Source organism: Odontesthes bonariensis, chromosome 4 (assembly GCF_027942865.1).
Source record: "Odontesthes bonariensis isolate fOdoBon6 chromosome 4, fOdoBon6.hap1, whole genome shotgun sequence".
Taxonomy (NCBI): Eukaryota; Metazoa; Chordata; class Actinopteri; order Atheriniformes; family Atherinopsidae; genus Odontesthes; species Odontesthes bonariensis.
The window spans coordinates 1,397,304-1,412,723 of NC_134509.1; the positions used below are offsets into that span (position 1 = coordinate 1,397,304).

The 15,420-nt window shown below is 40.5% G+C and overlaps 1 protein-coding gene across 1 annotated transcript in view; it reads left to right on the top strand.

The window, feature by feature from the left end:
* Window positions 1–6,129: 6,129 nt before the first annotated feature.
* Window positions 6,130–15,420, top strand: part of meis1a (Meis homeobox 1 a) — a 37,111-nt gene continuing 27,820 nt past the window's right edge. Inside the window, exons 1-7 of the mRNA XM_075462451.1 lie at window positions 6,130–6,141; window positions 7,067–7,242; window positions 8,921–9,062; window positions 9,807–9,857; window positions 10,843–10,893; window positions 11,128–11,274; window positions 14,526–14,622. Coding sequence (XP_075318566.1) covers window positions 6,130–6,141; window positions 7,067–7,242; window positions 8,921–9,062; window positions 9,807–9,857; window positions 10,843–10,893; window positions 11,128–11,274; window positions 14,526–14,622 — 676 coding nt within the window. The remainder of the gene's footprint in view (window positions 6,142–7,066; window positions 7,243–8,920; window positions 9,063–9,806; window positions 9,858–10,842; window positions 10,894–11,127; window positions 11,275–14,525; window positions 14,623–15,420) is intronic.

A 15,420-nucleotide genomic window follows, 5' to 3' on the forward strand; every position in this document is an offset into this window, starting at 1 on the left:
TGAACTCTGTAAACTTTAGCAACATTTGAAACATTTTCAGGCGAGAAAGTAGTTGTTTAGATCCCCAACGTGTTGAAAACCTGACAAAATACCGGCTGTTTACCATTTTGTGATGCGATACGATACCATACATTTCGATTCGATACGATTCCATACGATTCCATACGATTCCATCCGATTCCATACGATACGATACGATACGATACGATACGATACGATTCGATACGATACGATTCGATTCGATACGATACGATTCGATACGATTCGATACAATTCGATACAATTTGATTCGATAAGATACGATACGATACGATACGATTCGATACAATTCGATACAATTTGATTCGATACGATACGATACGATACGATTCGATACGATACGATTCGATACGATACGATTCGATACAATTCGATACAATTCGATACAATTTGATTCGATAAGATACGATACGATACGATACGATTCGATACGATTCGATACGATTCGATTCGATTTGATTCGATTTGATTCAATTTGATTCGATTCGATACGATTCGATACGATTCGATACGATTCGATACGATTCGATACGATATGATGCGATACGATACGATGCGATGCAATACGATTTGATCCGATTTGATCCGATGTGATATGATGTGATACGATGTGATACGATGTGATACGATTTGATACGATTTGATACGATGTGATACGATATGATACGATTTGATACGATGTGATACGATATGATACTATACGATACGATATGATTCGATACGATTTGATACGATGTGATACGATGTGATACGATTTGATACGATTTGATACGATGTGATACGATGTGATACGATACGATACTATACGATGCGATACGATTTGATACGATGTGATACGATACGATACTATACGATTCGATACGATTCGATACGATTCGATACGATTAGATACGATACGATTCGATACCATACGATACCATACGATACGATGCAATGCGAAACGATGCGATGCGATACGATGCGATGCGATGCGATGCGATACGATACGATACGATACGATACGATACGATTCGATGCGATGCGATACGATACGATGCGATGCGATTCGATGCGATGCGATACGATGCGATACGATGCGATACGATACGATACGATACGATACGATACGATACGATACGATACGATGCGATGCGATGCGATGCGATGCGATTCGATTTGATTTGTTTCGATACACTTGCATCATTTTCTGAAAAAAAGGGACAGTGTGATTTGACATGAATCGTCGCTGATTGGACCGGTGGTCCGACCTTTGACCCGGAAGGACAACACCGCCAGACAAACAGAAACAAAGGAACATGTCACAAACGTGAGAGCTGTGCACTTGCAACATTTTTATCAACTTTATCAACGTTTGAGTGTGTTTGACCTTCTGGAGGAGCTGTGGACTTCTTGATTCATCCAGAATTCGTAAGCTACATTTATCTTGTGTACCATTTAGCTTTTTGCTAGATTTTTGCTAAATCTTTGCTAGATTTTGACTGCTAAAAAGTAAATTTGCTGTAGGCTTGTTATTCACTGTGTGATAACAGCCCCATTGAAACTAGCTTCAGGCCTGAGTGGCCACTTGTCTTTTAATCTGTGGGAGGGGTTTGCATGACCCTAGCCCCTATTTAGTCAGCTCAGATCATATGGTGACTGTTTGAGTGTGTTTGACCTTCTGGAGGAGCTGTGGACTTCTTGATTCATCCAGAATTCGTAAGCTACATTTATCTTGTGTACCATTTAGCTTTTTGCTAGATTTTTGCTAAATCTTTGCTAAATCTTTGCTAGATTTTGACTGCTAAAAAGTAAATTTGCTGTAGGCTTGTTTTTCACTGTGTGATAACAGCCCCTTTGAAACTAGCTTCAGGCCTGAGTGGCCACTTGTCTTTTAATCTGAGGGAGGGGTCTGCACTCCTGCAGACAATCAGCAATTAGTGAATCAGTACAAAGCAACTCCTATTGTTGGAAGCGTCAGCTTTCAAGCGTCAGTCTTCAAGCGAAGGCTGTCGTACAAAGGCACTTGACTTTTTCAAGTCCGACTTGCTCAAGGACGATTTTCATCTGGACGGTCCCTGTAAGTGTAAAGTACCATTTTTCAAGAAACCATGTGCTTCATTCCCGTTCTCTCCTCTCGGTCTTGGCGCCCACGCAGATACAGGGTCAGACCCAGAGGCCGGGACCCCACTAACCTCATCCACCCTTCTCTCTCTACTCATATTGAGCAAGTGGTGGCAGGGGGGCTGTGGAACTGCCATTCTGCTGTGCAGAAGGCTGAGTTTATCTCAGGTTATGCATCCATGCTCTTCCTTAACTTTCTTGCTCTTACAGAGACCTGGATCACCCCAGAAAACACTGCCACGCCCGCAGCTCTGTCTGATGCGTACTCTTTCTCTCACACTCCCAGAGCTGCGAGGCGGGGCGGTGGTACTGGCCTGCTGATTTCCAAGGACTGGAAATACTCTCTTTGTTCCCTCTTGCAATTCTCTCCCAAAAACTGCCTTCTTCTGTAACAAAATTCAAACTTCTGCTTCCAACCCCAAAAAACTCTTCCAAACTTTCTCATCCCTCCTCCAACCCCCACCCCCTCTCCCCTCCTCCTCCCTCCTCCCTCACGATTTCGCCGACTTCTTTGACAAGAAGGTTAACGATATCCGATCTTCCTTCCCTCACCTCCCAGCTGTCCACACCACCCACACCTGTCGCCCTCCCACTCCTCCCTCCCTACCACCTTCTCCCTCACCTCCCTCTCTGTCCCACTTCTCTCCCCTCTCTGCAAATGAGGTCCTCCAGCCGCCCCACCACATGTTCCCTTGACCCAGTCCCTTCCCCTCTCCTTCATTCTGCTGCACCTGATCTTCTTCCTTACCTGACCCACCTCATTAACACATCTTTGACATCAGGCTCTTTTCCTTCTGCTTTCAGGACTGCCAGAGTCACTCCTCTTCTAAAGAAACCAGCTCTTGACCCTTCAGAGATCAAGAACTACAGACCGGTATCCCTTCTACCCTTTCTGTCCAAAACCCTTGAATGTGCTGTCTTCAAACAACTGTCCTCTTACCTCCACCAGAACAACCTCTTGGATCCCTACCAGTCCGGGTTCAAGGTGGGCCACTCAACTGAGACGGCCCTCCTAGCAGTAACTGAGTCACTCCAAACTGCTCGAGCTAACTCTCTCTCCTCTGTCCTGATTCTCCTGGACCTGTCTGCAGCATTTGACACAGTGAACCACGACATCCTTCTCTCTACCCTGGAGGGAATGGGGGTTTCTGGCTCTGCACTCTCCATGTTCTCATCCTACCTGACAGGTCGCTTCTACCAGGTCACACTGAGAGGGTCTGTGTCGAAGCCACGTAGGCTCACCACTGGGGTTCCCCAAGGTTCGGTCCTGGGTCCTCTTCTTTTCTCCCTCTACACATCATCCCTTGGTTCTGTCATCCACTACCATAACTTTTCCTACCACTGCTATGCAGACGACACCCAGCTGATTCTGTCTTTTCCCCCTTCTGACACCCAAGTGGAAGCACGCATTGCTGCGTGCCTGGCAGACATCTCGGGGTGGATGTCGATGCACCACCTTAAGCTCAACCTGGACAAGACTGAGCTGGTGTTTCTCCCGGGGAAGGGCTGCCCATTCAGAGACCTGGCCATCACCATGGATGACTCCGTGGTGACATCAACCCGGACCGCGAGGAATCTGGGTGTGACCCTGGACGACGAACTGTCGTTCTCGCCAAACATGGCATCAGTGACCCGTTCCTGCCGATTCCTCCTCTACAACATCCGGAGGATTCGCCCCTTCCTCACCGACAAGGCAGCAGGTGCTCATCCAGGCTCTTGTCATCTCCCGCCTGGACTACTGCAACTCCCTCCTTGCTGGCGCCCCGGCTTCTGCCATCAGACCTCTGGAGCTGGTTCAGAAAGCTGCTGCTCGTCTGGTGTTCTACCTCCCCAAGTTCTCACTCCCCTTCTCCGCTCTCTACACTGGCTCCCTGTAGCTGCTCGCATCCAGTTTCAGACTCTGGTGCTGGCCTACAGGGCAGTGGAAGGAACAGCTCCTTCATACCTCCAGGCTATGGTCCAGCCCTACACCCCCGCCCGACCACTTCGCTCTGCGGCCAGCAGGCGCCTGGCTGCCCCGTCACTCAGGGGTCCCTGCGCACGATCGACACGGTCACGGCTTTTCTCTGTTCTGGCACCCCGATAGTGGAACGATCTCCCGACTGATATCAGGACAGCTGAGTCGCTGCCCATCTTTCGCCGCAGGCTGAAAACCCATCTCTTCAAGGAAAACTACCCTGATCCGCCCTCTTAGGACAGCATCTGCTCCGTCCTAGTTCCTTACGCACTTATTGTTTCCTCCACTACTGGCACCCTCTATATTTTCATTACCCCCTACCCGAACCAGGGTTTGCATCCCCACCCCGCTGTGACTGGTGTGCAGTTGGTGAGAGGCTGGTTGGTTATCACACTTACTCTAGCACTAGTTTTGCTCTTAGCTGTTTGGTATTAGAAGGAAATGCACTTATGATTTCTTGTGACCTGAAGTTCTTTTGCCTACCGATGTTGAACGCACTTATTGTAAGTCGCTTTGGTTAAAAGCGTCTGCAAAATGACCGTAATGTAATGTAATGTAATGTAACTAATTTATCACTGTTTTGTATAATGTGACCCCATGGCATTGTATTGTATTACCTTAATGTTCTGTGTTTTCACTAATTGTAACGTCTGACTTTTCAATAGAAAAATTATTTAATTAAAAAAAAAATTTAAATCTATACTTTATCGGGAAACAAAATATCGATATATATATCGCTGTATCGATAAAATTGCTCAGCCCTAACAGTAGGCAGGAGATAATTATTATGAATTTGATGCCTGCAACACCTTCCAAAAAAGCTGTTTGGAACATTTTACAGGTTAACTGGAAGCAGGGGACTGTCCTGATTTGGAATAAAGGAGCATCACCGAAGGTCTCGGCCAATCGAAAATATGTGGCTCCAGAAGTGATAAAAAACACATTCACACTGCTTCAGACTCACATCCAAACATGATGGAAAACTAAATATAACAGAGAAGTCATTCCAGAAAGAATGATACAATACAATCTTATTTCCAGAAATCTGGACAAGCCGATTTTCACTAGTTGCATTGGCAGATTTTTTCAATATTTCAAGCAAAAACGTCTTTTATTTGTTGTTTTTCTTACTTATTTTTGGAGGGGCATTTTTTCCAGTGTGTTGGTGGGGTTCTGGCTGGGGGCTTGGGCCCTCGTACAGCTGTATGCCCGGCACCGCCCCTGGCCTGATGGGACCTTCCTGCTTGGGATGAACCATCGTTTGGTTTGAGCCTGAAGCTGCAGTGACTCAGTACAACCACCAGGTGGCGCCGCTGTTCAGCGGAAGTTTGAGCAGGTTTTGGCTTTATTCATAAACTTTGATTAAAAACTGGAGACAAACTTCAGTTATTTACTTTATATTCCAATATCTTTATATCTTTACATTTGAATAACTTTGTATTTGAATAACTTTGTATTTAATAACTTTATATTCTAATATCTTTATATTTGAATAACTTTATATTCTAATATCTTTATAACTTTATATTTGAATAACTTTGTATTTGAATATCTTTATATTTGAATAACTTTATATTTGAATAACTTTGTATTTTAATAACTTTATATTCAAATACCTTTATATTTTAATATGTTGACATGGAGTTTAAGGGTCGAACATGACTTTATTTCAACATGTTTTATATCAAAAGGAAGAATCTGAACAGTCAGCCGCGGGGACGCGCAGCGGCTCCTCCCCCCCCCTCCTCTGACGGGGCCGTGGTGGCCCTGACCGTCGGGCTCAGAGCGCAGCGGCGGGTCCTCCTCACTGCAGAGCCCCAGTTCGGAGGTAACCGGACCGGATCGGAGCTGCTGGGTTTCCCGGAGGCTGGAGGCTGGAAGCCGGGCTGCGGCCGTCGGTCGGTTCCTTTCGTGCGTTCAGGACACGCGCTTTTGGGATTAACTGCTCAGAGCTCCGGGCCCGGGGAGCTGGATGTGTGTTCTGCCCCGCAGGAGTCACGAGTCCGGGAGGGGAGACGGAGCTGACGGAGCTGATGGCGCAACGGGTGCGTAAAAGTGATGGAGAAGTGGGCCTGAATGTGGGGAAATGTGGGGCTTTAAACCGGGAGGAAAACGCGAGTTAAACACGTGAGAAGAAGGTTTTAAAAGAAGGAAAATAATCTGAGGTCCGAAATCTGAAAACATTAAAAAAAATAATAATAATTTAAAACTGAAACTTTTTATTAAATATTCACAGAAAAAACCTTTAAACGTTTTTCAGATTTAAAATATAAAGTTAAAGAAACTTGAACTTTATATATTAATATGTTTGTATTTGAATAACTTTGTATTTGAATAACTTTGTATTTGAATAACTTTGTATTTAATAACTTTATATTCTAATATCTTTATAACTTTATATTTGAATAACTTTATATTTGAATAACTTTATATTTTAAAATGTTTACATTTGAATAACTTTATATTTGAATAACTTTATATTTTAAATGAATTTGTGAGAAACTCTTTAAAGTAAAAGGTGATAAATTAGAGTTTTTAAGTCCAACAAACAGTTTGTTTTTTTACTTTAGAAAATAAAAAAGTTTCTTTGTTCACAGTTAAAACTTCTCAACATGATGATTAATATTAAACTAAAAGAATAAAACTAAATCTGATAAAAGAATAAAAAGCTTTATATATGTAGAAAATCTTCTTCTTCATAAAATGATTGTTTTTAACTGTAATAAATCCCAGTTACTGAATTTAAATATATATGTTTTATTATTTACATTCATATTTAATTTCATCCTGATGAATCTGAGTGAAAATAAAAAACTTTTCTGACATTTAAACTGTTTTCTGTGGAATAAATTCCCTGAACACTGAAACAGATATTTTAAATCTTTTTGTGACTCAGATTATTGATTATTGATGCCTGGCTGTAAAATCTTCTGCAGAGGTCAGAGGTCACATGTCTTTCATCTGTTTCAGTACCAAGATGTCGCCCACTACGGTCTGGAGGGGGTGGGGGGGGTTTATGGCGACCCTCACCACCAGCACCACCAGCACGCCGCGGCGGCCGCACACCTGGCCGCAGCCGCCGCCTCTGCCGCTCCACACCAGCGCGCCGGAGACCCCGGGAAGAGAGACAAAGACGCCATTTACGGGTAGAGTTCAGAGTTCAAAGAGTTTCACCGAGCTGCTCACAGTTTTTAGAACCGAAAGGATCAATAACATCTGGAATAATTCTGCTTTTAGAACCAGTTAAAGGAGTTCATTTCAAAGACAGATGATCTGAGAAATAACAAGAGAAACTTTTAGTCTTTATTAGTAAAAATAAGGTTAGATTATTCAACTTTTATTTTTTAATGTATGAACAGATGAACTCATGCAGTTTGTAATTATTATATGAAATATATACGACAATAATAACTTTTATTAGTCCACAGAAATATTAAAAAGTGCTTTCAGATCACATGATTCTGTCCTTTTTCTGGGATAATATATAATATAAAAAAATAAAATAAAATAAGAAATCTAATATATAATGTACAAGGTATATTGTATAATATATAATATATAATGTATAATATATAATGTATAATATATAAGGTATAAGATATAAGATATAATATATAATATATAATGTATAATGTATAATATATAATATATAATGTATAAGGTATAAGATATAATATATAATATATAATATATAATGTATAATATATAATATATAATGTATAAGGTATAAGATATAATATATAATGTATAATGTATAATATATAATATATAATGTATAATATATAATATAAAAAAATAAAATAAAATTAGAAATCTAATATATAATGTATAAGGTGTAAGATATAATATATAATATATAATATATAATATATAATATATAATATATAATATATAATATATAATATATAATGTATAAGGTACAATGTATAATGTATAATATATAATATATAATATATAATATATAACAAAGAATAGAATGAGTCTCAGAACTGATGAACACAAAGAAAAGATGAAAAGATGAAGTGCAGCGATTCCTCGTGCATTTAAATAATGAAATGACTCTGAGTTCCACCTTAAATCAGGAGACGTTTCCACCTTAAATGAGAGAAAATCATTTTTTTATTTTGACCCTTTTAATGTCTTTTCTGGGCCCAAACGGGTCGGCACCTTTAGAAGCTTAATTCTGCCCGTCTTTAAGAAGGAGTTCATGCCTTTAAAACTTTAAATATGGTTTTATAAAATGTAAAAGAAACTAAAGGTAAATAAAAACTGATATATTTACTGATGTACTGTCACCATTAAGAACCGGGTCACAGAACTTCTTTTATTTCCATAATTAAAGGAAAATCCTGATGAGATTTTAACTAAGAGAAGATAAAACTTTAATATTTCAGAGAAATCTTATGGACGAGGTCGGATTTATGAACTTTAACTGTCAGGAAAATCTTAATTCAAGGTGTTTATTATCTCTGAGTCATCATTGTGTTTGTTTATAATTAACCTGAAAAACCTGATTTATAGTTTTAATAACCAAAGCTGAATAATCATCATTCATCAGATGTTTGTGTTTAACTTTAAAACGACGAAGAACTGTTTGAATTAAATCACATTTTAGAGGTTTTATTTTAATTTGGCTGACAAAAGATCAAGTTATTCTGATTATATTTTTAACATTTAAGGCTTTTTTTTCCTGAGGTTTCACAAAAGGAAACCAGCTGTTGTTGAATAATTCAGATACTTTTTACTGCTTCAAACCAATAATTCAATCTGATCACCGACATCTTTAAAACGAGCCCAGAATCCCTCCTTCTCTTCCTCTTGCAGGCATCCCTTATTCCCTCTGCTGGCTCTGATATTTGAGAAATGTGAGCTGGCAACGTGCACGCCCAAGCAGGGCGGCGTGCACGTTGGAGACGTCTGCTCCTCGGACTCGTTCAACGAGGACATCGCCGTCTTCTCCAAGCAGGTAAACGCCTCTGAAAGTCATTTTTGGACTCGTTTCTGTTGGTCAAAGGTTCCAGTTACTGATTTAAGTTTTTATGAGTTAACGTATCATCGGCCTTTATTCAGATGTTCGTCTGACGACCTGTGACCTTTAGCTTCCATGAAGCTGATTGCAGGTTTTACAGGTTTTTTCATGTTTTTTCATGTTTTTTATAGGTTTTTTTCATGGTTTCTATAGGTTTTTACAGATTTTTATAGGTTTTTACTGGTTTTTTCATGGTTTTTCATGTTTTTTCATGTTTTTTACTGTTTTTTACTGTTTTTTATAGTTTTTTTCATGGTTTCTATAGTTTTTTTCATGGTTTACATAGGTTTTTACAGATTTTTATAGGTTTTTACTGGTTTTTATAGGTTTTTATAGGTTTTTATAGGTTGTTTCATGGTTTTTATAGATTTTTTTTATGGTTTTTATAGGTTTTATAGGTTTTTTTCATGTTTTTGTACTGTTTTTTATCTGTTTTTTTTCATGTTTTTTACAGGTTTTTTTTCATGGTTTTTATAGGTTTTTACAGATTTTAATAGGTTTTTATATTTGTTTTCATGGTTTTTACTGTTTTTTTTATAGGTTTTTACAGATTTTTTCATGGTTTTTACTGTTTTTTTATAGGTTTTTATAGATTTTTTTCATGGTTTTTATAGGATTATCATGGTTTTTACAGATTTTTTCATGGTTTTTACATTGGTCTCGCTGTTTGTTCGTGTTTAGATCCGACTGGAAAAGCCTTTGTTTTCATCAAACCCAGAGCTGGATAACGTGGTGAGTCATTTCAACTGAAATCTGGTTTAAATGTTGTATTTTAATCAGAATTTTATTAATTCTATTAAACTGAAAGGCCCCTCTGGGGACCAGTGTTAATTTCGCCCCTTTTTCCCGTGACGATGACGCACAAAATTGCTTCCAGAAAATAAATGTATGACGAGAATAAAAAATGATTTTCGTTAACGAGACTAAGACAAGACGAAATTTACAAGCCATGGACGAATGGACATTAAAAAATGTAATTGTTTATAATTAATTTGTAATTGTTAATATAAATGTTTCTTGAACTTCAGAAGATTACGCGCTGTTGCCCTGTTTGTCCCTGCACGGCGCCTGTCCCACAGTGCCTCGCGCGGCTCAATCAGTCAAGTAACGTAGCCGGTAGCTAGCTATAACTTAACCATAGCTAGCTCAACTTTGCAGTCCAGTCATGGCGTCGGGCTCAGATACCGGTATACGGTTTGTTGGAGCTGGGTGAAAACATCGCCTGGATGTATGGAGCCATTTCGTTTACAACGCGAAGGACAACAAAACAATCTGCATGATAATGATTGATCATGCCGCCGATGCCGGTGGTGGCCAAGATGAGAAGTTCTATTCTGCACAGTGTTATATAAATAAAATAGAGAAAAAGAGAAGCAGTGTGTGGAGAAGTTCTATTATGTACAGTGTTGACTGAAATGACTAAAATGACTAAAATTTGACGAAGACTAAAATTGATTTTCGACATTGTGACTAAGACTTAGACTAAATAAAAAAAAAAGCTGACGAAATTAACACTGCTGGGGACAGGCATGGTAAATTAGCTTTAGCTAACATTATGGCCAGCAGTATTTGCACTCATCCCTACAGAAATAAACAATAATCACATCGTTATGTATTGATTTGAGATGTTATCACACATGATAGAAAGGATGTGGTCTGCTGACATCAGTTACCTCCTGTTGTGCTGCTGTATCAGGATTAAAATGTGTTTCTGCAGATGATTCAGGCGATACAAGTGTTGCGGTTCCACCTCCTGGAGCTGGAGAAGGTAAAAAACTCTAATTAATGGCACATCTGATGCTTTATCTGAAGTAATGAGATGAGAGTTAAATCAGGTTTTGCTTGAATTCATTTTCTGTAACACTTTTACAACAAACTGTAATATTTGATGTATTACACACATATATTAATAAAAAGATATGTTTATAATTTACATTTATATGAAGTGAGGAATTATAATTGCACATTTCATGGCTGAAAATATACTTGTGCTTCTTTTTAGGTTCATGAGCTTTGTGATAATTTCTGCCATCGATACATCGGCTGTCTGAAAGGAAAAATGCCGATCGATCTGGTCGTAGACGACAGAGATGGAAACAAATCAGACAGCGAGGACTTTTTCAGGTCCTCAGGGAACAATATGGAGCAGGTAAACTCACTGACGCCTCCAGAAAATACACATGACATAGACATAACAACAATATTCTCAGTTTGGATCCCAGACAAGCCCCCAATTATGCCATGCACAACCCAGACATCCAGCAGGAGTATTACACATGCATCATTTTGACACATAAAGTTGTGTATCGTCTGCATAACTGTGATAATTGATGTTAAAGGGGAACTCCGGGGCATTTGAAGCGTGTTTCCATTGCTAGAGGTTGTCAAATACTGTTAGTAGGACACAGAGAGGTCCAGATCTGCGCTCCCTGTGTGGAGATCGCTCTGTTCGCTCAGCCTGTCATGCGAGGCTAATACGTGGTGGCTAAGGGGCAAGCGCTAACCCTTCCACGTAAAACAACAACTTGCACACTGCAGAAACGTCACACCACTTTATAACCCATCCGACAATAAAGTCACAAGCCTTACCATCAAAACCATATGCATGTTTCTCACATTACTGGCATGGGGACGTTACAAAACAACTTTATAAACAGCATATAACTCACCGGCTGGTTGTAGGCTCGCGCATGTGAAAGCCCAAAAGAGTCGATGGACGATAATCCCATATACAAAACAATTATATTCTCTAGAAAAACTGCGTTCAAGTATTTAAAACATTACAACAATATTACTGGGCATGTATTGTTGTAACGTTTTAAATACTTGAATGCAGTTTTTCTAGAGAAAATAATTGTTTTGTATATGGGAGTATCGTCCATCGACTCTTCTGGGCTTTCACATGCGCGAGCCTACAACCAGCCGGTGAGTGACATGCTGTTTATAAAGTTGTTTTGTAACGTCCCCATGCCAGTAATGTGAGAACCATGCATATGGTTTTGATGGTAAGGCTTGTGACTTTATTGTCGGATGGTTTATAAAGTGGTGTGACGTTTCTGCAGTGTGCAAGTTGTTGTTTTACGTGGAAGGGTTAGCGCTTGCCCCTTAGCCACCACGTATTAGCCTCGCATGACAGGGTGTGCGGACAGAGCGATCTCCACACAGGGAGCGCAGATACGCATCTCTCTGTGTCCTACTGGCAGTATTTGACAACCTCTAGCAATGGAAACACGCTTCAAATGCCCCGGAGTTCCGCTTTAAAGTTCTGCAATATCTGACCCAAAGGGAGCATATACAAGTTAAACAGAAGAGGTCCAAGAATTGACCCCTGGGGGACTCCACAAGTCATGGCCACTCGCTCAGATTCATAGCTGCCAATTGTGACAAAATAACTACGGCCTTCTAAGTAGGACCTGAACCAGTTAAGGACCGCTCCAGAAAGTCCAACCCAGTTTTCCAGCCTGTGCAACAGGATTCAGTGATCTCACATCAGTCGTAGCGTAGTCTGAAGGATGTATATGGGAATTTTTACAGGGGCACAACCAGCGGTGTAGTCCAGGGTATACGCGGGTATACGGCGTATACCCACTTCTAAATCCCCCCCTGATGCGGCCAGTACTCGCTGCCAGTGCCTTCACTGATTACACCGGTTAATTTTAGGCACGAGGACTGGTGAGATAATCAGAGGCAGTGGGGCGGGAGATGTGCTGGCCACCTCTGGAACCTGATTGGACACCTTAGGTGCCACTCCAGTTGATTGACAGGCATGTCTACTGTCAGAGTGAACCTACTTTCGTGGAATACATCATTTTGAGTTAAGTTTTAATGTGATTTCCAAGTGAGTCATTGTTTTTTAAAGACACCGCACATTTAGAGAAGACATTTTGCTGCCAATTGTTACACGGCACGAGTAGGCTGAAGTTATGAAAGGCTAACGTCACGTTAGCATGCAGCTATATAGCACTATGAGGTGGTACCTTGAGCCACGAGTGTCCCGACATACGAGTTTTTTGAGTTACGAGCCGTTATTCCGTCTATTTTTTTTTTTTTTTGCTTTGATTTGCGAGCAGAAATTTAAGTTACTTGTTATGGAGCTTCAGGAACACCGCCGCTAGTTGGCTTGGTGAGTGAATCTGGCCAGCATCCCGCCTCTTACACGTTCACATGGAAGCATCTTGTGTTTCTTCTGGACTTCTTAAAAAAAGGGGCAAAATTGAAAGTATACCCACTTCTCCAGGGACCACTACACCACTGGGCACAACGCATGTTTACAGGGTAAAAAGTGTCTGGTGACGTGCCTGGTAGTGTGCTTCCAGATGGGAGAACTCAATCCAGGGTGAATATAACCAGAAAACCAGTATGAAGATTAGGGATGGGAATCGAAAATCGGTTCTTATTGAGAACCGGTTCCCAGTGTTTCAATTCCTTGGAATCGTTTGGCGATTTTGCAAACGATTCCCTTATCGATTCCAGTGGGCGCAAACGACATCACCACGCAGCGTTGCGTGGCGAGTCCAGCGCAGCCAGTAGTCAACAGTAAACATGGCGCCCAAGCGGTACAAACGCTCGAAAGTTTGGTTACACATCCCTAAAAAAGACGACAACAGGGCAACTTGCAAAGTGAATATTTCACCAAAGGGAGGAAATACTACCAACATGCAATAACTATGAATAAATGTCGCGTTTTCGATCTGCTCCGGACTAACGTTGGTGAATCTGAACCCAGCAACGTTAGCAACGTTAGCATGTCCTCGGCTAACACTGCAGGTAACTAACTAACAAACACTGCCTATCATGTTAGCAGCATTTGCCTGATTGTAAAAGCTGCTGTTAGTAACGGTTAAGGTTAAATGAATGCCTTCTCAGGCATTACATTTAGATGAAATCATGAGAGACAGAGCCGGACTGGCTCAGAGCCAGAGGCTGGTGGTGCTACCCCCAGTACTACCCCCAGAATCAATAAGGGAACCGACAAAGAACCGAATCGTTAAGGAGAATCGAAAATGGAATTGGAATCGTAAAAATCTTATCAATTCCCATCCCAAATGAAGAGTCAACAGATAAAAACTTTTGGGGCTATGGGGGCTTGTCCGAGATCTCAACCCAAGACAGATTGTGTGCACTTTTGTTTACATGACAGTAGGTGGCACTACAGTTTGTACTTTACTAAAAGGTTAGTTTTCAAGTTGAGTTTTTCTCGGGTGGACAGAGAGGAAAAGTTTCTGCTCCTCTAAACTGAATTAACATTTTCATTTTGTGCGTCTTAATACCTGAGTGGAAACAACTGAAACTTTTTAAATGTAAATCAGTAACAGTCCAGTTTAGCTCTTTCTTTATGGATAAAACCTAAGAGGGAATTAAACTTGATCATTGAAACGACGTGTTCCATGTTCGCTGCAGATTTCGTGGAGCAGAGATCACGATGACTCAGATGGGACACCGGGAACCGCCAGTGGAGGACATGTGTCTCATAACGGGGACGACGGCAGTGAACAAGGTACATGAGTACGACGACCAAAGGTAGACTCATCAGTCTTTAGTGAACTTAAACAGCTCAGGTTCTTCAGCACGTTGAAATAACTTGTTTTATAGCCAAAGCAAAAATTAACAGGATGAAGGTTTTCTTTTAGGGCTGGGCAAGGATTAAAATCTTTAATCTAATTAATCACATGATTTCCCTGATTAATCACGATTAATCGCATTTGTACGCAGAATCCAAAAATGAATCCAAAAGTAGTGTTTAGCTTTTAGCATTTAGCTTTATTTTAAATGTGCTGCCATATGAATGAAAGTGCCATAACATTTGTTGTGCAAACACACTTTTAACATCAGCATCTTTCTGTAGTTTTTATGTAGAAGCCTCGCTCCACTGTCTGTTTCCTTGAATGACTTGCTGCTATCAGTTGTGTGTTTTGCCTTTAAGTGATATTTTAGACTGGAACTACTACGCTGAGAAGACAATTCAACTTGGCAGTGTTTACAGATGACTTTGGTTCTGTCGACTCCGCCGTCTGGAAGAACTTTAAGGGCGTATTCAGACCAGGAAAGTCCGATAGTTCACTTGATTTGGTCCGAACCTTTTTTTTTCATTTTGGTGCGGTTCGCTTTCAGACTGTACATTTCAGTAAACGGACCAAAATATGTCAACAAAGCCACGCGCCCTGAAGTCGGTTGGCTATTGGTCAGAATCGACACGCGCAACACAAAGTGCTAAGTTCAAAAGTGAATGTAGTCATGGACGCTTTCCGTGCCGTTATTGCTTTTAATATAATCAAAACTATATGTTTTTTTAACG